We start from the raw sequence: 23906 nt of genomic DNA on the forward strand, positions 1-23906 counted from the left end.
TCACACACACATGCCACCATTATAAAGCCTATTCGGCTATCTCAAGGCATCGTGCACATTATTTCAGCCTTGTAAAGCCTCTTGGCTATTCCCGGCATCATTGCCACAAGCCTTGTAATACAGATCAGATTTTATATACTGCAGTTCTATCTTCACCGACGGTTTAGAGATTTCACTTAGCATATTCAGTATATTTGTAGTTGATTCATACAGAGATCTTCACGACACTTTTGAGTACATTTCTTGCACCATGTTGACTAGCAACCTCAATCTAGAGGCATCTACTAAGTTAGACAACTCTAATTACGGTACATGGAAATATCGAATGGAGACCATTCTTGTGCTTCAAGACAAATGGGAGTATGTCGATGGGTCTACACCTAGACCATTGGTCGATCCAGCTACCAATAGCTCTACTCCATCTGTTGTCACAGCACCAGCAATGGGATCTACATCGGGATCTACATCTACACAAATAGTTTTCGCACCAGTAGCAAATCCTGCCATTGCCCGAGCTCAAGCAGAATGGGATAAGAAAGACAAGTATGCCTATCACCTGATCAAGCAGAATGTGCAAGATGTCATGCTAGGACAACTCAACATAGTCAAGACATCAAAAGAAGCATGGGATATGTTTGCAGCTCTCTACAAGTCCAAGAACACATCCGGGATTCTCACCCTGAGAAACCAGATCAACCAGAGTTTCCGCAACAACAGTGAAACCGGTCATGCTTATGTACTCCACATCAAAGACTACAACAATCAACTCTTGCAGCAGCATGAGAGACTATGAAGCCCGCAGAAATGGTTCAAGTAATTCTGAACGGACTAGGAGAGGGATACGAGAATCTAGTCCAAAGTATTGCCATCCAATGGCAAATTCTGACATTGGAAGAACTTCAGTCAGTCCTACTTGGTGAAGAACTCAGGACTCAGGCAATTCAAGCACGTAAAGGTCATTCTAATGATTAGGCATTCACAGCTTCAGATAGAAGCAAAGGCAAAGGCAGAAGTAGAGGTAGATCATACCAAAAAAGTGGTCATCATCATCAACAAAATCAAAGTCAGAATCAGCATCAGCAGCAGCATCATCCTCAGCAACATCAGAATCAGCAAAGAGAAAATCATTCCAATCGAGGAAGATTTCAAGGACGAGGGAATGCATCCACCAATGTGTCAAACCTTCAGTGCAACTACTGTCACAAGTTTGGACACTATGAAAGAGATTGCTGCAAGAAGCAGTACGACCAACGCGGTCAATCCAGCAGTAATCGAGGGAATTCCTGAGGCAGAGGAAATCATCGTGGTGGACATTCTAGTCATAGTCATTTTGCAAATGAACATGGAAATATGTTTCTTGCAAGCGAGGAATTGCATCAAACTGATATAGTGTACCTAGACACTGATTTCAATCCCAAAGAGGATTTCAGTTATCAAGTCGACTAAGTGGAATAGGATCCTTGGTACATCGACAGCGGTGCATCATCTCATATGACAAATCATCAGGAATGGTTCACAAAAATGAAGCCATTAGAAGGACAGAAAAATGTCATCTACACAGCAGGCAATACACCGAATCCAATTCAAGGGATAGGTGTTATCCCTATGAACAATTTCACTAGAAAAAAAGGATTAGTCAAAGATGTGCTCTATGTTCCGAAGCTCACCAAGAACCTTTTGTTAGTAGGTCAAATAACGGAACACAACTACAAAGTCATCTTCAATGGTGATGAATGCACTATCAGAGACAAATCCAAAAGATGTCAGCTAGTAGCAAAAGGTGTCAAGGAAGGACGCTTATATAGAACGCTAGCTACAGTATCAGATAAGCATGCCATGTCAGCTCAAATGCAACAGATGCCACTATCTGCAAAATGGCACAACAGATATGGTCATGTCAACTTCAAGTACTTACTAGACCTCAAGAATCAGAATATGGCAATTGGGATTCCGAAGCTACAGTTTCTTGGAAAAGTTTGTGAAGCATGCTGCTTCGGCAAATAAAAGCAAACCAACTTTGTCAAAAGTACCTCTCGTGCATGAGGTATTCTTGATCTGATACATACAGATGTATGGGGTTATGCCTAGACTCGTAGCATCAATGGTTCACTTTACTACTTGACCTTCATCGATGACTACAGTAGATATTGTTGGGTCTACTTTCTGAAAGAGAAATCTGAAGTGTTTTTCAGATTTCAAGAATTCAAAGCCATGGTAGAAAACCAAACAGAAATAAATATCAAGGTCATGAGATCAGACAGAGGAGGTGAATACATGTCTTCAGCATTCATGAACTTTTGCAGAAATCATGGCATTCGAAGACAATTCACATGTGCAGATATCCTCAGCAGAATGCAAGAGCTGAAAGGAAGAATGGGACTTTAGCAGACAGTGCTAGAGCAATGCTTAGTAAAAAGCATCTTCTGAATCAGTATTGGGTAGAAGCAATAGCTACAGCTAACTACTTGCTTAATCGGCTTCCTACCGAACTGATACAAGGCATGACTCCTTATGAAGCATTCACTGGACAAAAGCCACACATTGGGCATCTCTGCATATTTGGTTGCATAGCATATGCCCACATACATGATGATCATCATAGGAAATTAGATGCGAAGTCACGCAAATGCATCATGGTTGGCTATAGTGAAGAAAGCAAAGCATACAAATTGTATGATCCCATCAACCGCAGAGTCATTATCTCGAGAGATGTAATCTTTGATGAGGAATCAGAATGGAAAACCTCACTTACATAGGAGATAGAAGCATCGACTTCACAGTCATCTACAGAACAAGTTGATGAAGAAGAGCAAGAATTGCTAGCAACACCCTAAGCAGAGCCACATCAGCTCAGACGGTCTACTAGGGAAAGCAAACCTCCAACCAAATTGACATATGCTCAGAAAGGCAAAGCAATTCAGGTGGAAACCACCAACTATGCTCTTATGACTACCATCATCGCTACAAAAGAGCCAGTGTACTTTGAAGATGCAGTAGACAATCCAGAATGGCAAACTGCTATGAATGAAGAAATTAATGCTTTGTATAACAATAACACTTGGGAATTATGTGACCTTCCACCAGGAAAGAAGGCCATAGTAAACAAATGGGTATACAAAGTGAAGTACAATCCAAATGGCAGTATTCAAAGATACAAAGCCAAATTAATTGCAAAAGGATTTGCACAACAATATGGGCAAGACTATGATGAGACTTATGCTCCAGTAGCAAAGATGGATTCCATATGGTTCTTGATATCACTAGCAACACTTAGCAAATGGAATGTGTATCAGCTTGATGTCAAGAATGCATTTCTCAATGGTTATCTAGACGAGGAAGTCTACATGCAACAACCAGCAGGTTATGTTGAACCAAGAAAGGAAAAAAAGGTTTACCATCTCAAGAAAAGACTCTATGACTTAAAACAAGCACCTAGAAGTTGGTACAGCAGAATTAACAAGTATTTTGCTGATCTGGGATACATGAAATCCAACGCAGATCGTACACTCTACTACAAAGTTCAAGGGGAAGACATTACTATTACACTTTTGTACGTAGATGATCTGATTGTGATAGGAAGCAAGGATAGCTTCATCAGAAAATTGAAACAAGACTTATCTACAGTGTTCGACATGTAAGATCTTGGACTCGTGCACTATTGTCTTGGAATTGAGTTCTGGAGAGATTCAGATAGCACATTCGTCGTGAGTCAGCTCAAGTATGTTGATAGTCTCCTGAAGAAGTTTCATATGGCAGATTGCAATTGCAAGATTGTAGCCACTCCCATGGAACAGAGTTTGAAACTTACTAAAGATTCAGAAAAGCCTACAGTCAATGACACATACTACAGGCAGCTCATCGGATCTCTTATATATCTGACAATCACATGGCCAGATATTTGTTATGCAATAAGCTCACTAGCATAGTTTATGGCAAATCCAAAACAGTCTCACTGGAATGCAGCCAAAAGAGTCTTGAGAGATACATCAGAGGTACAAGATAGTTTGGGATAGAATACAGAGGAAGTCATCCACGGTTGCATGGATACTGTGATAGTAACTATGCTAGAGATCATGAGACCAAGAGATTGACACAGGGATATGCATTTTTCCTTGGTCAAGGTGCTATATCATGGTTGTCAAACAAACAGCCAAATGTTTCTTTGTCTTTGACTAAAGCAGAATATAGAGCACTCACTACAGGTACATGTGAGGCTATATGGCTCAGAAGACTATTGTCAGAAACAGATTACTTTGATGAGTCAAAACCAACCACAATATACTGTGATAATCAATCAGCTCAAGCATTGGCCAAAAATCCAGTATATCACTCTAGGACAAAGCACATTGATATCAGAGAGCACTTCATCAGAGAAAGAGTGTTACTTGGTGACATCACATTGCAGCATTGTGATAACAAAAAAAATGTTGTAGACATCTTTACCAAACCACTCGGTAAAGAGCTATTCGAGAAACACTGACTAGCTCTTGGTTTGACGTAGAGGAAGGACATTCCCATTAAAGGGGTATGATGGAATGTAATGCTCAGTCCTTCTTCGATTCCCCAGAATCATCATCTTGAGGGAAGGCCTACTTCATGATGTTGATCTTGAGGGAAGGTGTTGAGAGTTCACGTTGAACATCATGTGATCATGTGTGCATAGCACCATCACGTGATCATATGTGCATAGCACTAACCTTATAGAGTGCTATAAAGGAAAGGGTTAGATCCCCTAACCCTAACCCTAAAAGGGTTTGTATATATTATATTTTTTCAACTAAATCTAGTGTACAGTTAGTCATTTGTGGTGTGCTCTCTAGCTGTGCCCTCTCTCCTCATCTCCACTCTTCTCCTCTCCCCTCTTCATATTTTGTCACTCCCCTCTTCATATTTTGTCAAGTATATCTTAGGAACGATTTCATCTCAGTCCCAAAGAGTTCTATGTGCTTGCATATCAAAAATGTCACATTGTAAGATATCACCCAATGTTTCAAAGTCTCCAAGTGGATATTTTAAATGCACCGTAGGACTTAGCACTTTGGTGATTATGACTACACATCTTCTCTCACCACAATGTTGAAAATGATGCACATTCATAGGATCAAGACTATGTATTTGTCCAAAGCCTATGAGTTCATTCTTCTCATATAACACCCTCTCTTATGGTAAATACTTGTAACAATTTCAGAAATAAAGCATTAGCAATTGTAAAATATCCCAACAAATCTCACACTTGAAATCAAAATACAAAATATATTGATGTGCACCCCAACCTGTGGGGGTTAAAGGTCACTGTGCCTTAACCCCAGTTATGTACAATACTCAAACACATATATAAATGAATGAAAAAGAAGATTAGGGTGGTTCTGCACCCACCAAAACTTGTGTGGCTCTCTGTCTCTCTCTCTCGCTCTCTCTCCTTCTTCCGTTCTTGCTTCCGTTGAGAGCACTCTCAACTGGTATCAGAGCCCGGGTGATCTAGCTGAGCGTGTGTGAATGCTGGAAGCTCAGCAGCTCTGTGGGAGGAAGGAGAAGCTCTGTGGGAAGCTTTGTGGGTGACTTTACTTGCATCCGAGTGTGTAGAGACCTTGGAGGAACCTTTGGAAAAGTCATTTTGGCTTTGCGAAGTGGTTTTGAGAGCCTGTTAAGAGCTTTCAAAGAAAAAAGTCGTTTTTTGAGCTCTTCCCTGTTCCGTTTGATGACAGAGACTCCGTATTGACTTGTAGAGGCAACTATTGCTTACTTTTGGTGTCCACATTACTTCAGGAGCCTGGAAACACCTTTATTCTTGAATCCGGGATCATTTCATTGGATTTCTGACTCACTGTCTCAGTTTCTGCGTTTTTTGCCCGGGTGTTGGAACTCAAGTTTGGAGCAACCATTTGCAGATCTGTCAGTTCCGGTGGACTCAGGAGGTCCTAAAACTTCTATGTTGCTCATCATTCGCACTCCGGTGGAGTTTACAGATAGCTCTGTTTCCAAAAACGTTTTTCAGTCCATGTGTTGGACCCAGTGATTGAGACCACGGTTTCCAAAACCGTCTATCCCATTGCGTTCCGGACGCCCAAAAACCCCTACCTATCAATTCTTGCACGATTTGGTGGAGGATTTTCAGAGTTATAAATCTGTGTGTATTCGATTTCGTCTCTCTGTTATGCATTTTTCATACTAAGGTTTTGAAACCTTAGATTTATGCCACATGGCAGTGGATAAGTGTTGACTCCCATTTCTCACTCATCGGTTGGGATTTTGGAGTTCTGGCAGAAGAGAGAGATTTGCAGATTTTCTTGCTGAGTCCGATTATGCAATGGCGCCCATGTTTTGAAGCATCTCAGGTTCTATTTTCAGTAGCGCTCATTACCGTGGGACTATGATTTCTTGAGCATACCTTATGCAGATCACTCTGGTTGCAGTTTGAGCAGTGTGCGCTCATTCGTGGTATGCATTGGGTTGCAGTGGATGATTTATAGGCCATTTGGATGCATTGCGGTCCTTGTTGGATGCGCTGATAGGCCCAAATTGCCTTGTGGGATGCTATTTTTATGGACGCTTTGCACATGGATGCTATTTTATGCTGAGGGACAGCTTTGACACATTGCAGGTGACGCACTGATAGTGCTATGCTCTCTTGGATGAGACATTATTGATGCATATGCCAGTGGACAGTGTTTATGCTTGAGTCATTTGGCACTTATTGGCATTTTCTTTTGGGCCAGATTTGCTCATATGGATGCATAGTATATGCACATGAGTCAGATGCTTTGAGTTTTGAGTTTTGGTGATATTTCACTCTATTGTGGCATACACATTTGGTGTGATTCTCTCTTGCAGGCACTAGCATTTGGGATTTTGCTTTATTTGCATCATGGCATCCTCTTCCATGCCTGAAAAGGAGTTTTTCAGCATTAAAAAGTTTGATGGAACAAACTTTTCTTTGTGGAAAGAATAGATAAGGGATGTGCTTATTCAAAAGAAGCAGATTAAACCCTTGGCAGGGATTGAAGCTAAGCCTGCAAATATGTCTGAGGATGATTGGAATGAGTTGGATGCATTAGCAAAGTCTACTATTACACTTCATCTTGCAGAGTCAGTTTATTTCACAGTAGTAAATGAGCAGACTACGGAAGATTTGTGGAAGAAACTGTGTGCCGCTTATGAGAAGGAAACTGCCTCTAATAAAGTTTACCTCATGAAGAGGTTGTTTGAGCTGCAAATGAAGGAAGGGGTCTCCATTGCTTCTCACTTGAATGAATTCAATATTATTTTCAGCCAGCTTCAGGCTCAGAAAATGAATTTTGATGCGGAGACTAAGGCAATATTTCTCTTATGTTCATTGCCATCCTCATGGGATACCTTCCGTATAGCTGTCAGTAACTCTGCACCTAGTGGAGTACTGAAATTTGATGATGTTGTGGGTAGCTTGTTGGCCGAGGAGATTAGACGAAAGTCTATGGATGGCAACAAGCAGGATGCAGCCTTAAATGTGCAAAGGGGCAGATCACAGTTCAGGGGGAAGTCCCAAGAAAGAGGGAAGTCTCGTAGCAAATCTAGGGCACGGAACATTGAGTGTTACCATTGTGGCAAGAAGGGCCATATGAAAAAGGATTGCTACAAGCTGAAAAGAGAGCAAAAGGATAAGAAAAAGAATGCAAATTGGGGTGCAAATCAAAAGGAAGAGAGTCCAAGGGAGGACAAAGGAAAAGTGAAGATCGAGGAGATCAATGCAGTCACACGTGATAGTGACAATGATGTTCTCTTCATGTCTAGTTTATCTGCAGAGTTGCTTACCACTTCAGATGATGCATATTCCCAGGATTGGATTTTGGATTCTGGTGCTTCATTCCATGTTACTCCCCATAGGGAATGGTTCTCCACTTATGATAGTGGAAAGACAGGTTGTGTGCATCTTGGAAATGACTATGCATGTGACATAGTGGGAGCAGGTGACATAAAGTTTTCTTTTGCAAATGGGTCTGCATTTGCTTTGAAACATGTGAGACATGTGCCTAAGCTGACCAAGAGTCTTATTTCAGTGGGTCAGCTAGATGATGCTGGTTTTTAACGGAGAATCGGAGTGAGTAGGGAGTAGAGAGACTCACTGCACTCACAATAGTGGGGATAATCACAATGAGTGAGTGGTACCTCCCCAAGTACACACATATATATCTATTATGGATAAGGTAGTAACCCTTAAGTACATCTAAGTACAAATGTGTACATAGTGTACTTAAGTGTCCTACATTAAAGTACAACATGAAGTACTATTTACATAGGGTGGCCAGTGCCTTTACCCCAACAACCTCCCACTTAAAGGCAGTGTGCCCTCAAGGAGAGAAAGAATATTGGCCTCAACCAATACCCATAAGAGATCTGCAGTGTGCAAACCTCTCTGCAGCTAACCCTTTGGTTAACAGATCTGCCGGATTGTCATCTGTATGCACCTTAACAAGCTTAATTTGCTTGTTTTCAAGCACCTCCCTGATAAAGTGATATTTCACATCTATGTGCTTAGTCTTTGCATGAAAAACAGGATTACGTGCCAACTGTGTGGCACTCTGACTGTCACAATGCAACAATGGAATCTCCAATGGATAACCCAAATCTGTCACTAGCCGAGATAGCCATATAGCTTCCTTGCACGCCTCAGTGGCTGCAATATATTCAGCTTCTGTAGTAGACAAAGCAACGCATTGCTGCATTCTAGATACCCACGACACTGCACCTCCAGTGAAAGTGAAAACATAGCCGGTAGTAGACTTCCGGGTATCAGGGTGGCCGGCATAATCAGAGTCTGTATAACCCTGCACTTTGGCATCTTGACTGCCGAAACATATACACAAGTCCTGTGTACCCTTTAGGTATCTCATGACACCTTTCACTGCATTCCAATGCTTCTTGCCAGGTTTAGCCATGTATCTGCTAACCACTCCCACTGCAAACGCAATATCGGGCCTGGTTGCAACCATAGCATACATGAGACTGCCACAAGCTGATGCATACGGAATCTTTGACATCTCAGCTCTTTCAGCATCTGTCTGAGGGCTGTCCAAAGCACTGATTTTCACATAAGGAGGTAATGGAGTACCAATACTCTTCCCCCCCTCCATGTGAAATCTCTGCAAGACCTTGCCAATGTATTCCTTCTGAGATAAGTATAGCAACCGCTTTTCCCTATCCCGAAGTATGCGCATACCCAATATATGGTTTGCATCACCAAGATCCTTCATATCAAAGGTCTGGTGCAATCTCTTTTTCAAGGCATTCATCTCCTTATGAGATTTTCCAGCAATCAACATATCATCCACATACAAAATGAGGATAAGTAAACTGCCATCTGAAGCTTTCTTGGTATATAAGCAGTGATCAATGTCACTTCTCCTGTAACTTTGGGTTCGCATGAATGTATCAAACTTATGATACCATTCCCTAGGTGCCTGCTTTAGACCATAAAGACTTTTCTTCAGTCTGCATACAAGCTTCTCTTTGCCCTTCACTGTAAAACCCTCTGGCTGCTGCATAAAAATTTCCTCATGTAAATCACCATGAAGAAATGCTGTTTTGACATCCATTTGGACCAAATCCATATCTGCATGTGCAACCAATGCTAATACAGTTCTGAGTGTTGTCATCTTGACAACGGGAGAGAATATCTCCTCAAAGTCAACACCATATTCCTGCTTGAACCCTTTGGCAACCAGTCTGGCTTTATGCCTTGGCTTTTCACCAGGTGTGACTTTAAGTCGATAAACCCATTTGCATGGAAGTACCTTCTTACCTGTAGGCAAGGGTACCAATTCCCAAGTGCCATTTTTGTGAAGACTGTCCATTTCAGACTTCATAGCAAGATCCCATTGAACCTTGTCTGCCCTCTGCTTAGCCTCTCTGTAGCATGAAGGCTCTCCACAATCAGTGAGCATCAAATAATCAAAGCCGGGAATGAATCTGTCTGGTTGCCGTGATGGTCTAGTTGACCTTCTAACTTGATGTCCATCATCATCATGAGGTGGCTGTCCAGCCTGTTCATTACCCTGTTCTGGCTGCATTTGCATGTCAGGAAGATCATCTAACTGTGGTACATCCATTTGGATATCATGTGCCATGTCTGGCTGTCCATTTGGACCTACTGTAGCATCATTTAGTGGCTGATTATGCTGCTGTAATGGCTGATTTACAGCCCTCCTGTGTTGCCCATGATGCCTGTCATCATCAATAGTTACTTTTGAAGGTTCCTGCTGTACAACAGGCTCCTTGAACATGATGGTTTCATCAAACACGACATCATTGCTGCGTATAAGTTTTCTGTTTGTGGGATCCCATAATCTGTAGCCCATCTCACCTTTGTCACCATATCCTAGGAAAATGCATTTTAGAGACTTTGGATCCAATTTAGTTCTGTCCTCTTTGCGTACATGCACATACACAACACAACCAAAGACCCGTAGATGTTTGTAAGACGGAGGCTTGCCCGTCCATGCTTGTTCAGGCACACCACCACATAGTCTCTTGTTTGGTGACCTGTTAATAAGGTGCACAGCTGTCTTTACAGCTTCAGCCCAAAATGTGTGGGGCAATGCAGCATGTGACAACATGGATCTGACTTTCTCTTGAATGGTCCTGAACATTTTTTCAGCTGTACCATTCTGTGGAGGATCATATGGTGCAGACAACACCCTTTGGATACCCTTTGCCTCACAGAATTCTTGAAATTCTTTGGACAAGTACTCTCCACCATTGTCAGATCGTAAGGCTTTCAGTTTTTTGCCTGTCTCATTTTCAACCAGTGCAACAAACTTAGTGAAAGCCTTGAACGTATCACTCTTCTTTCTGAGAGTGTAAACCCACACTTTGCGGGTGGCGTCATCTATGAATGACAGTATGTACTTTGAACCTCCTAAAGAGAGTGTAGGCATCTCACACACATCTGTATGTACTAGCTCCAAGAGCTGTAATTTCTGATTTGACCTTCTCTTATGAGGTATTTGTACTTGACGACCGTAGAGACAAAATTCACATTTCTGCAAATCTGAATATTTTAGACTCGGCAAGTAACCAAAATGAGCCAATTGCTCCATTCCCTTAATACTCATATGGCCAAGCCGGCTATGCCACAATGAAATCTTTGGCAGCTCGGTGGCATTTACATTAGAATGCGGACAATGTCCAGCATGAAGTGAGTACAAAGTATCAACCTTAGGACCCCTGGCAATAGCCATTGCCCCTTTGCTGATTTTCCATTTCTGATTACCAAAGGTGGTAAGATAACCATCATCATCCAACAACCCTGTGGAAATCAAGTTCTTCTTCACCTCAGGAACATGCCTGACCCCTTTAAGCATTAACTGCTGGCCATTTTCAAGAACAAGCCTGACATCACCTATACCAATGATAGAACATGCATGGTTATCACCAAGAAAGACAACTCCCTTCTGCCCTCCTGCATATCTGACAAACAGATCTCTGTAGGATGTCACATGAAAGGAAGCACCTGAATCTATAATCCAGGAAAACATATCTGATCCATCACCAGCATGAAGTGTATGAGCCTCCAGTGAAGAGGTGAAACATATCTCATGTCCACTGTCACTGTCACTAACATAAGTAACATTCAGCTCCTCTTTTTCTTTGCCCTTAGACTTGCCTTGAGCCTTGCCTTCTTTGGCTCTCTGGTCATTCTTCTTTTGAAAACACTTTTTCTCAATATGTCCCTTCTTGCCACAATAGTTGCATACAAGATCACTCTTAGAGCGGGACTTGCTCCTGTCTCTTTCTTTGTCTTTTCCACGTGTTTTGGACCTGCTGCGTGCATTCAAAGCATTTGACTTCCCAATAGCATTGTTCTTTCTGTTCATCTCTTCCTGTAGAAGAGCACTCTCCACATCTGCAAATACCAGAATGGTTTTTGAGTTGCTGGTAGAAGTCCTGAATGTGTCCCATGACTCAGGTAGAGAACATAGGATGAGTGTAGCTTTCAGCTCATCATCGAGCTTCAACCCCTGGTTGATCACCTGGCTGAATATGCTGTTAAACTCAATAATATGAGTGGACATAGCTGTCCCCTCCTTCATTTGAAGACCAACAAGCTTTTTTAGCCAGTAAGCTTTTCCCGTGGCACTTTTCTTGGCATAAGTATCCTCAAGACGTTGCCACATCTCCCATGCAGTAGGTTCATCCCTGATGCCTACAACCAGTGAATCAACAACTGTAAGCATAATGGTCGACCTGGCCAAGCCGTCCATCTTCTCCCACTGCTCATCAGTAATGTTGGAGGGCTTAACACCCTTCTCCTTTATAGGTTTGTACTGGTCCTTCTGCATCAACACATTGTAGCACTGTGTCCTCCATATGTCGTAATTTTTAGCTCCTTCGAGCTTCTTTATCTGGAACAAGGACGACACGTCACTGCTGGAACTCATGGTAAAGTGATAAGAGTTTGTTCCTTGATGGAACTGCCTGACTCCCTGCGAGCACTAGTCACTCCAACAAAATTCTCCCGCAGCGGAAGTACGATCAAAAGTGAACTTTGTACTGTTTTAGTGGCACAAAACCAACTGAATATTGTTCTCCCACTTGCTGCAGAAACAGGACAGCAAGCTGATTTTACTGTTTTCAGTGGCGAAAATGCAATACAACTGCGTATAATCACTCTAGAAAAATTTCAGAACTGATATAATATTTTACAGCTGCAATATTTTGCTTTCTGATGGTCAAAATAGGTCAAAACAGGCTGTTTGACAGTCCCGGACTGTCAAAAAAATGTAATTTTCTGATTTTTGGATGAAATCCCTGATTTTAGACCTTCAAATGACCTCCAAATACACCAGTAACTTCCCCCCCAGCTGAATATACAGTCTAGAGTTGAAGTGGCTCAAAAGCCCTCTGAATCATAGCATCATAAGCACATAAAATGGCTGCATATCCCATGCATTAACACGGTAAGTGTCATCAACAACTGTTGCTCACAAGGCATTTGAATACATATCCATTTGGGTTGCATCCAACATAGCATACACTGTAAGTATCAAGCACAGATCTGCCCAATGCATATACTCAGTGCCAACATTGACATACAATCACTGGCCAAGTGATAAGACCTGTCTCGACACTGTTTGCGGCATAAGCAAGCCTCAATGCGAATATAAGCCCTGACACAAGTATCAATTAGCATAGAACTGCCCAATGCATACACTGAGTGCCATCACTGACATACAATCACTGGCCAAGTGATAAGACCTGTCTCGACACTGTTTGCGGCATAAGATAAGCCTCAGTGCGAGTAAAAGGCCCTGCCACAAGTAGAACACCTGCACCTGTATGTGTATATTCACAATACAAGGTACAAGGAAAAGAAAATGGCAGGAATGAAAGATGACAATGCAAGTAATACAGAGTACCTGGCTCAAATGCCAAATGAGCCACGGTTATGCCAGTGGGCTTCACACCGTTGTGTATGATACCTGTAGCTTACGAGCAGGGCCACAATCAAGAGAAGATGCTCGCATGAACAATCCTCAGCATCAGTAGATCAGCAGTAGCGACTCGGGCAGCACAAGCAGCAGGCTGGGGTGCTCCTGGAGAAGGTAGGACTGCTCCAGCACTTGCTACAGCAGCAGCTCTAGTACAAGCGGTAGCAGGGGAGCTCCAGAAAGAGGTCGGGGTGCTGCTACAGCAGGTCGTTTTGCTACAGGGGAGCTCCAGGAGCAGCTTGGGCAGCAAACAGCAGCTCGTTTTTGCTATGGGGAGCTCCAAGAGCAGCTCTGTGTCGAAGAAAATCAGCAGCAGCAGCTCCTGAGGGTGTGCTGAAATAGTGCGCAGCAGAAAATCAGCCCGCAGCAGCTCGTTTTTGCTCTGGGCAGACCCGGAATGGCCTGGAGCAGCTCTGGGTAGACCCGGAATGACCTGGAGCAGCTCGGAGCAGCTCCGTAGAGGTGCTCAGGTGAAAAACGACCTGCACAGGGTAGGCTTCCAGCTCTCTCAGCTCAGCAATGAACTCCCCCAGCACACGAACTAGCAGTAGCAGCTCGCGGGAAGAGAGAAGGGAGAAGCAGGAAGTCTCCTGCAGGGTATGGCTCTGATACCAGTTAACGGAGAATCGGAGTGAGTAGGGAGTAGAGAGACTCACTGCACTCACAATAGTGGGGATAATCACAATGAGTGAGTGGTACCTCCCCAAGTACACACATATATATCTATTATGGATAAGGTAGTAACCCTTAAGTACATCTAAGTACAAATGTGTACATAGTGTACTTAAGTGTCCTACATTAAAGTACAACATGAAGTACTATTTACATAGGGTGGCCAGTGCCTTTACCCCAACAGTTTTCACACCACTTTTGGCTTTCAGAGTTGGAAAATTCAGAAGGGCTCTATGCTTTTGGCCAGGGGTGCCAAGTGTGGGACTTTGTATCCCTTACATGTATCAGGGGTATTTGATCATGTTGTTGCAATAACCGAGCAGCCAAGCACTTCTTTGTGGCATTGCAGGTTGGGGCACATGAGCCAGAATGGAATGAAACTCTTATGCCGTTTGGGTTATGTACCGCATTTGAGTTTCTTGATTTTGAATTTTGTGAGCACTGTCTCTATGGGAAGCAGACTAAATCAGCCCATAAAAGAAGGGGAAAGAAAGAGTTTGAAATGCTTGATTTGGTGCATTCAGACGTATGTGGTCCCAAGCCTACACGGTCATTAGGCGGGGCTGAATACTATGTGACATTCATTGATGATGCAACTAGGAAAGTGTGGGCTTATGCTATAGCTCGGAAGAGTGATGTATTCCAGGTATTTCAGAAATGGCTGGCCTTGGTTGAGAATCAGTCAGGTAGAATGCTTAAATGCCTACGGACTGACAATGGTGGAGAGTATCTCTCTCATGACTTTCAGCATTTCTGTGATATTCGTGGGATTAAGAGGGAGCTTACATCCCCTCGTACTCCAGAGCAAAATCTAGTTGCAGAAAAGATGAATCGTACCATTCAAGAAAGGTTGCAATGCATGCTTTCCAATGCAAGTCTTTCTGGTGGTTTTTGGGCTGAGGCAATGAAGACTGCAGTGCATGTGATCAATAGATCGCCTAGTAAGAGTTTGGATGGTGGTATTCCTGAAGAGGCATGGAGTGGCAAGAAGCCCTCTTACTCTCATTTGCGTATATTTGGGTGTGAGGCATATGCACATGTGCCAAAAGAGCTTCGAAAGAAGCTAGATCCTAAGTCTAGGAAATGCATCTTTCTGGGTTATGGTGAAAGTGGAGAGATGGGCTATCGTCTCTGGGATCCAGAAGCAAAGAAGATCATACGCAGCCATGATGTTGTCTTCAATGAGAAGAAGATGCATAAGGCACCCATGAGGGATGTGGAAATGAGGAGAATCACTTTCCAGGATGTGAATCCACCTACCTATGTTTATAGACAGCAAGCTGTCCATGCACCAAATGTGCAAGAAATGGTACCACCAAGTACTCCCACAGGTATACAATCAAGGGTAGATGATGGATCATCTATTGGTGGAAATGATGAGCCAAATGTGGCTGATATGCAAGTGGGACAGCAAGCTGAAATGCCATTGAGAAGATCATCTAGAGTGTCTAGACCGCCTGATAGGTTTGTTCCAGGGGTAGACTATGTGATGCTTACTGATTGCGGGGAGCCTTCTTGCTACAAAGAGGCTATGATGCGTGAGGATCAACGCAAGTGGGAGTATGCTATGCAATCAGAGATGAGTTCACTTATGAAGAATAAGACTTGGGACTTGGTTTCTTTGCCACATGGAAAGAAAGCATTGCCATGTAAATGGGTCTACAAAATGAAGGTCACAGGTGATGATGTGCCTAGGTACAAGGCCCGTTTGGTTGCTAAAGGGTTCAAGCAAGAGAAGGGTGTGGAGTTTGATGAGATATTCTCTCCAGTTGTGAAGATGACCACACTTAGATGCATCCTTGGACTAGTGGCAGTAGAGGATATGGAGCTTATGCAAATGGATGTCGAGACAGCTTTCTTGCATGGGGATTTGCATGAGGAAATTTACATGGTGCAGCCGGAAGGCTTTGAAGAAAAGGGCAAAGAGCATTTAGTTTGCAAGCTGAAGAAGAGTCTCTATGGTCTTAAGCAAGCACCTAGAGAATGGTATCAAAAGTTTGATGCTTTCATTCGGTCCCAGGGTTTTAGAAGGAGTGAAATTGATCACTGCCTCTACACTAAAAGGGCTAAGGATAGTAGCCTGATAATCCTGGCACTATATGTGGATGATATGCTATTGGCTAGCAAGAATACTTATGAGCTAGATGCTTTAAAGGCCAAGTTGCATGAGGCCTTTGATATGAAGGATTTGGGACTTGCAGGTCATATTCTTGGTATGCGCATCACGCGTGATCGGAGTAGGAAACTCCTTTGGCTTTCACAAAAAGAGTATGTTACAAAAGTATTGCAGCATTTCAATATGGAGGGGGGGAAGGCAGTGAGTACTCCATTGCCTCCATATGTGAAACTGAGTCATACAGATAGTCCCAAATCAGATGAGGAGAGGGCCATGATGGCCAAGGTTCCTTATGCATCAGCAGTTGGGAGTCTTATGTATGCTATGATAGCTACTAGACCAGACATTGCATTTGCAGTGGGAGTTGTTAGCCGGTATATGGCTAATCCAGGAAAGAGGCATTGGGAGGCAGTTAAGTGCATCATGAGGTACATGAAGGGTACCAAGGAGATGTGCATTTGCTTTGGTAAAGGAGACATGCGTGTACTTGGGTACACAGATTCAGACTATGCAGGGCATGTGGATAGTAGGAGATCCACTTCTGGTTATGTGTTCACCTTTGCAGGTGGTGCAGTGTCGTGGATGTCTCGCGCACAGAAGTACGTTGCTTTGTCTACCACAGAGGCTGAGTATGTTGCAGCCACAGAGGGTTGCAAGGAGGCTATATGGCTTGATCGGCTAGTGGGAGATTTGGGGATTCATACAGGTGTACCGACATTGCATAGTGATTCCATGAGTGCTATTCAGCTAGCACGGAATCCGGTCTTTCATGCAAAGACCAAACACATTGAGGTCAGGTACCATTTCATCAGGGAGGTACTTGAGGACAAGCGCATAGAGCTTGTCAAGGTTCATACAGATGATAACCCTGCAGATATGCTGACGAAGAGTCTACCTAGTCAGCGATTTGAGTATTGTCGTGTATTGATGGGCATTGGATAGTATGCTCACTGGTTGTTCTCCCTTAAAGGCACATTGTCCTTTAAGTGGGAGGTTGTGGGGGTTAAAGGTCGCTGTGCCTTAACCCCAGTTATGTACAATACTCAAACACATATATAAATGAATGAAAAAGAAGATTAGGGTGGTTCTGCACCCACCAAAACTTGTGTGGCTCTCTGTCTCTCTCTCTCGCTCTCTCTCCTTCTTCCGTTCTTGCTTCCGTTGAGAGCACTCTCACAACCTAAACCCTAAACCCTAAATCCTAAACCCTAAGCCCTAAACCTAAACTCCAAACCCAAAAGCGTAAACGTACCTCCAACTTGTTGCATATGCAACATGATGGTGAGTGCTAACCCCAACCTGTTGCACAAATCACCAAATTTTGGTGATTTGTGTGACAGGTTGGGATTAGCACCCACCAACTTGTTGTACATGCAATAGGTGGGAGGGGGCCCCAACCTATTGCATGTGCAACAGATTGGTGGGTGCAACCCCAACCTATTGCAGAAATCACCAAATTTGTGCTATTCTCTGCAACAAGCCTGGTGGGGCTGAGCAGATCATATTAGAATTTCAAGTATATTTTGCTTTTGAGTGGCAAATTCTCATCATGTGTGGCTCTTATGGTAGGGTGTATTTCTACACCAAGATGGTATATATGTATAGCACCTTTGCAAGAGAATTGGTCAATCTATTAATGTGTAAGTAGTTGGTAATCTCATCAAGTAGTTGGTTTTTAAAGTTTGCTTTAAAAACTGCATTATTAGGAGTGTACTCGGGATTTTTGGACTTTTCTTTTGTCCAGTTTTGAAATTGGACTTTAGACAAGTCCAAATTTTTTGAATACAGTGTTGGAGGTAAAAATGCCTATAGCAACCCTATTAAGAGGGAACCCCATCCTTTTGAGAGACCTCTCCAATTAGATGAAAGGACATATGGTTGTCGCTACTACTAAGAAGATGTGGGCATCGAGGTAGGTGAAGCCCTACAAAAGAGCAAAATCTGTTAAAGATACTAGTCAATGAACTGGGCCAGTATTTTGAAAGTGATGACACCAATGCCATGCTCCCTAATACCTACCAAAACAAGAGTGCCACATCCATCTTGGATGGGGGAGCGGGTGTCAGTATTGTCACCAAACAATGCTAGGCCAAGTGGGGAGGCCTAAAATTGAAAGCACCAATCTATTGTCAAGTTAGCTGATGGAGCGATAGCCCAATGATTAGGAGTTTTGAGGGACATTAAGATCAAAACATTTGGCCTCTCTACAATGCCTAGTTTTTTGCAATGGATTCCATGACAGCCAGATGGTTATAATGTCATTCTAGGGAGACCCTTCATGCACGTTGCACATGTTTTCCATGACTAGCTCTCAAATAGAATCTACCTACACAAGAATGAACAAATCATGAGGGTCAACCTTCAAACATGGAAGGACCACCACTGTACGAAGGTGGCAATTTATTCACACTCAAGTCTAATACCACACAAAGGACCACCTCTCTAAATGTCTTCTAGGAATGCAATGAAAAGGATGTAGGAGAGGACCAAGATTAAGACTAGTATGCACTGCTACTAGATCTCGAGCTCTCACAAAATTGGATGCATGTCCTTGCGACCATAGACACAATCAAGAAGACAAGGACAAAAATGGTGACCTACGATTCCAAGGTGCCCAAAACCATAGTTCCCTTAAACATGCTCAATACCTTAAGGGCACCAGAGGATGGCCAATAGGTACAAAAGGTTTAGATAGATCTCCATTGTGAGATATGTGGGTGCCATTTTATGATGCACCATGAATTCTCTTCTAATTAGGGGCCAAGCTGGATAGAATCAAGGCTCCCCTAGGATCCCTTAAGGTAGAAGAAACCCCTTTAGTTGCGGCAAAGGCCTCCTTGGAAACTAAACCTCCTACCAAGAATTTTAAGGCTTACACAATCCATAATTGCAAAATACTTCTTGAGCAAACTCAAAGGATAGAAAAGGAAGGGAAGCAATACGGGTATGGGGCCCAAGCAGTCCTCACTTGTTCACTATGAGAGATTGTGTATGGTGTGGGTTATGCACAGGTAACCACCCTATGAATGAGTCCCCTAATCTTGGGGCTAGGTGGGCACTTGACTGTGCCCAATGTCCAAGATGGGAAAATCATGAGACATCACAATGTTGGTAATCCAAGGCTATTCCCCAACCCATGTATCAACATAGGCAACCCTTGACCTTGCTTGCATCACCAAACTAGAGCTAGCTATATAGGGAGATCCCATAGCCAATCAAGGGCCACTGCCTAGGGCTCAAAAGCTCCCATTGCCACCACCTGTCTTAGGTCCTCAACCCCCACCACCAAAGATTACACCTATACGTCAGGTGAATATTGAGGAGCCACCTAGTGAGTGAGAGGACATCAACTATGCCATTCTGGCACTCGATTCCTTGCAATATGAGAGTTCTCTGTATAGTTTGGCTAGATAAGCCACTATATTATATGAGACAAACAATATATTACAGTTTATCAAATTGCCCCCACCATGCAATGAGCAAAGGATACAACCACCATGAACCACAAGCTAGCCATTCAATGCTATAATTATCAAGGTGGACACCAAGCTAGCGAGTGTCCTTATAAAGAAACAACAAACCAGCCAATAGCTTATTATAAATGCAAAGGATCTCACCTCATTAAGGACTTTCCCTTGTAAGGACAACCAACCCCTACTTGGGACATCCGCTATACTAACCTGAATTCTATGTTATGCTCAGTTTGTGGGGTGGATCACCTCTTCAAGGACTCTCTAATGAGATAAGCCCAAGAATTACCCTAGATCTTAAGACCACCACCGTGATCATTAGTCTTTGGAAGTTGCGGGAGCATTGGTGAGGCCGAAGAGCATCACCTTGGAAGAATTACCCTAGATCCTAAGACCACCACCATGATATTTAATATTTGGAAGCTGTAGGATCATTGGTGAGGCCAAAGAGCATCACCTTGGAAGCATAAACTTCCCATTTTGTGGTGGCAAATATGATTTTTTATTGATCCGCCTCTAGCGGGAGGTTTTTCCTAGGCTTCCACAGTCCCAACCTCATGCACATATGCCGCTCCAAGATCCACGGTGGCTGAAGGCATTGAGAATTGAATTTAGCCATGTGCTTGCAGGCCATGTCCATTATAGTGACACTGCTCCATTGTGTGTGTTTTGGTTAGATAGATCGCACATCAGTTCTGGTTCAAAGCGCACTCCATTGCAAAGTGCCCGGATTCTTGTAGTGATCACACTAAAGATCCTCATTTGGATGTCCCGCTGAGTGAATTTTGGATGCCACAGAACTCCCTTTTCCTCCTTTCGAGGTCTTGGGTTTTTTCCCTCTTCTACCTCTGATTCATCACTACTATCATCAGGTGAACTTTTTACCGAACTGTTTTCATCAGACTCCTCATTACTATCCTGGCGCTTCTTCTTTGAAGACTACTTTTTGGATTTACCCTTGCCGTTGGTTGATCGATGGTGTTTCTTGCAAAACAATGGTCTTCTCTAAGGGAAAGCTAGCGAATTGGATGAAGTCGATGTAGTGATGAGGGACATACTGCAGTAGCAAAGCTTGAATGGAGTGCCTACACCGAGAGTCCAATTCATTGTGGCAAAGAGGTGACTTTGTGGAAGAAGATTTGCAGTTTGATGCAGGTACTATCATGTGAAGATAAAGCAAGAACTACATTGATGTACTAGTTGAGGCTTCTTCAAATGTGTGGCATCCCATGGTTCTTGTATGGAAACATTTTCACTTATGCACTTATAGGTCCTCTACCTCGGCTCTGTCCTCTTTGCACATGCACATTTGGCATCTAACTTGTACTCATGCGCATTGTGCATTCACACATTCCACCGTGAGTGCCATGTGTATGGGGTGTGTATGTGTGGTGCCAAGGGGTGCATGCATGTGGGGGCATGAAGGGGCATTATCTTGCTATATATACACACATTAACGATTCATGCAAAACAATGAGTAACATGATTATCACTCTTCTCCTTCCTTCTAGTCTCATGTCCATCTTGATTAGTGCATTGAGATTCTTACGTTTGTTCTTTCCTCGTTGGAGCCTCTTGCCCCAACATGGCTCTATCATCCACCTTTCTAATTCCTACACAGGAACCTCTCTAGACTGCTAACTCTAATTGGACCTTCTACTTGTTGGCATCACAGTGATTGTCCTTGCCATTTGGAATCCTACTAGTTGGTGATGATTGTCACTTGGTTGCTTGTTAGGCTAGCCAAAGTGCTTGGTTACTTGTTGCTACTAGGGTTAAGAATAGGGTTCAATAGTCCCTTGTACTTCCATGGATCCAAATCTCATCAAGAGACTTGTAGCGCCCTAAGCTACAGGTGCTACGAAAAGAAGATCAACGTGCATACTCACACACACGATACAGAGTATGCTAGATAAAAGGAATGAAGATACAGTATCATCCAAATCCAAGAATATACAAGAGACACTTGATCTTGTGGATGTACAATGTGTTCGCTTGCAACCGTTGGACTGAAGGGTTGCGGCCACTTGCACCCCTTGGAATCTATGCTAACCCTATAGGCTATTAATGCCTTAACACATGGCACTCACAATGGACTGTGTGAATCTTCACTGACAACTGAGTCTGATAGAAGTCAAATTAATGCAGTGCAACATGCATTACTATCATTTTGGCCTATGCCAAGGCAAAAAACTTGTGCAAGTAGACGTCCGATTGATCCATAGGCCACAACTTGATCCATCCCCAAATAAGAAAGTACGTTCATTTACCAAATAAGAAAGTACTTTCCTTCTGATGATTGCTTTAGGATCGGCACTCTTTAATCCCGATACCCCACTATGGCAAAAAAAGTGGTAGATGTACTGTCTCCACTTGTAGGCCTAACCTTTTGGGATTCTTCTTCTCTCAGCGATGCATCTATCACTGACTTGAAGAAACACCACCGGTATGACTTGATTCTGCACCATCAGAACCCCATGCACCTTCTCATTGATTGCATCATCATTGGCTCGCTCTTGAATGCGTGTCTCTTCCATGTCCACCAATCGCTGCATCGAGTTCCTCTGTGTTGGGTCTACCTGAACTGGAGCAGTCCATCCTCTATGTTAGGTCTACCTAAACTAGAACAGTCCATTGCTCTTGAAGAAGTTGCCCCCGAATGACTGCTCTGGGTGGCAAATTGAGATCTTGTCTTTCTTGAAGCGATGTCAGGCATTTGAATTCATGTGGCCAAAGAGTGGGTGCATCTAGAAGTGTGGGAAATTGTTAGAATTTGAGCATGAGCAAGAGCAAGCGAGAAAATGAGGGCAATAGTAGGTATGATTTCATTCATGAGTAGAGTTACATAAAGTGGAATGCCCCTGAGTAGGTGGCTCCAGATCCATGATTATCTCCCTGATTGTCTCCATCAGTAACCCCCCCAAGTCCTCCATCATCCTGACCACCAAGTCCCTAACTTATCTCAATCACACCAACATAGGTGATACCTAATTGATGAGTCACTTGACACACCTACCATGGTGCTCACTAGCACTCACACCATGTCCTACACAAGCACTAGCACACTGGCACACACACACCACATGACCATGTCCATAAATGTGTCCCCTAAACATCAATTTATCCAACACCCCCCCTTAAATTGATGACCTTCTACCCTGGCAGTAGCCCTTCATGTCTCACTCAGGTTGCATTGGCAGTAGGGCACATGTGGATGCCCTAGCTCAACCATGGCCTCACTCCAAATATGGTTATCTCAGTTTACAACAAGAGAGTCCACCTGGAATATGTGTCTTTGGGTATCACCATAGGACATATGACTCAAAGCAAGCAAACGTGACTAACTAAAATGGAAATAACATATCATTTTAGGATGGATGGCACAGCACATTATTGACTCAAACACACAACATAAAACTAGGTGGTAGGGTCAATGCCCCCCTGGATGAAATCCTCCATGATAGAGGTCTTTGCAACACCTTTGCATTTCTTCAATGTTGGTGAAGTCATCCTTTTCTCTGTAGTTTCCGAGAGCACAAGCATATCAATATTGATGTAGCTCCTTGCGTAACTCTTTTGCTCTTTGCCCTTCTCCACGCTCTTTAATGCACCTTGTCCATATTCAGAAGCTGCCAGTTTGATTGTTGGAAGAACCCATTCAAAAGTAGTAAAATAACCCCAATGATGTGTAATATCAGATATATCCTTGATAGTAGTTCCCACATATACAAGCGCAAAAGTTATTGGCATCATGCCAATCCAAGATCTGAGCATGTACTTCCCAACACCAACAGGTGTAATTGAGAGTAAATAATTCAATAGGTTGAAGGGTACAATTGGTACCAAACGGAGTAAAAGTACAAACTTGAATGTAGACCACTGAATAGCGAGAGATACAACTTCAAACTCTGGGTAATCCTTCAGCTTTGCAGTCACTAGCGGCCTTCCAATCCTTCTGCCCACCACAAGAAAAGTTATAGTTGCTCCTAGTGTAGCTCCGATTGAATCTGCAAGGAACCCAATAGGTGGGCCGAACAAGTAGCCACCCCCAGTCGTAAGAATTGATGCCAGAACAGCCAACACAATCAAAGGTATGTAGGCTAAGGTCAAACATGCAATCGCTATTGCCACCAAAAGAATGATGAGAAAGGCCATCCGGCACGCAGTTTCGCAAGAAGCTGCCAT

General features: G+C 43.1%; 1 protein-coding gene across 1 annotated transcript; it reads right to left on the reverse strand.

The window, feature by feature from the left end:
• Positions 1–23138: 23138 nt before the first annotated feature.
• On the reverse strand, positions 23139–23906 carry LOC147887488 (uncharacterized). Its single transcript, XM_087394320.1, has one exon. It carries the CDS (start codon positions 23904–23906, stop codon positions 23139–23141), a length of 768 nt encoding a protein of 255 aa, XP_087250446.1.

The sequence above is a fragment of the Dipteris shenzhenensis genome, chromosome 23 (assembly GCF_047967505.1).
Source record: "Dipteris shenzhenensis isolate YYH24624 ecotype China chromosome 23, Dip_SZ_1.0, whole genome shotgun sequence".
NCBI classification, from domain to species: domain Eukaryota; kingdom Viridiplantae; phylum Streptophyta; class Polypodiopsida; order Gleicheniales; family Dipteridaceae; genus Dipteris; species Dipteris shenzhenensis.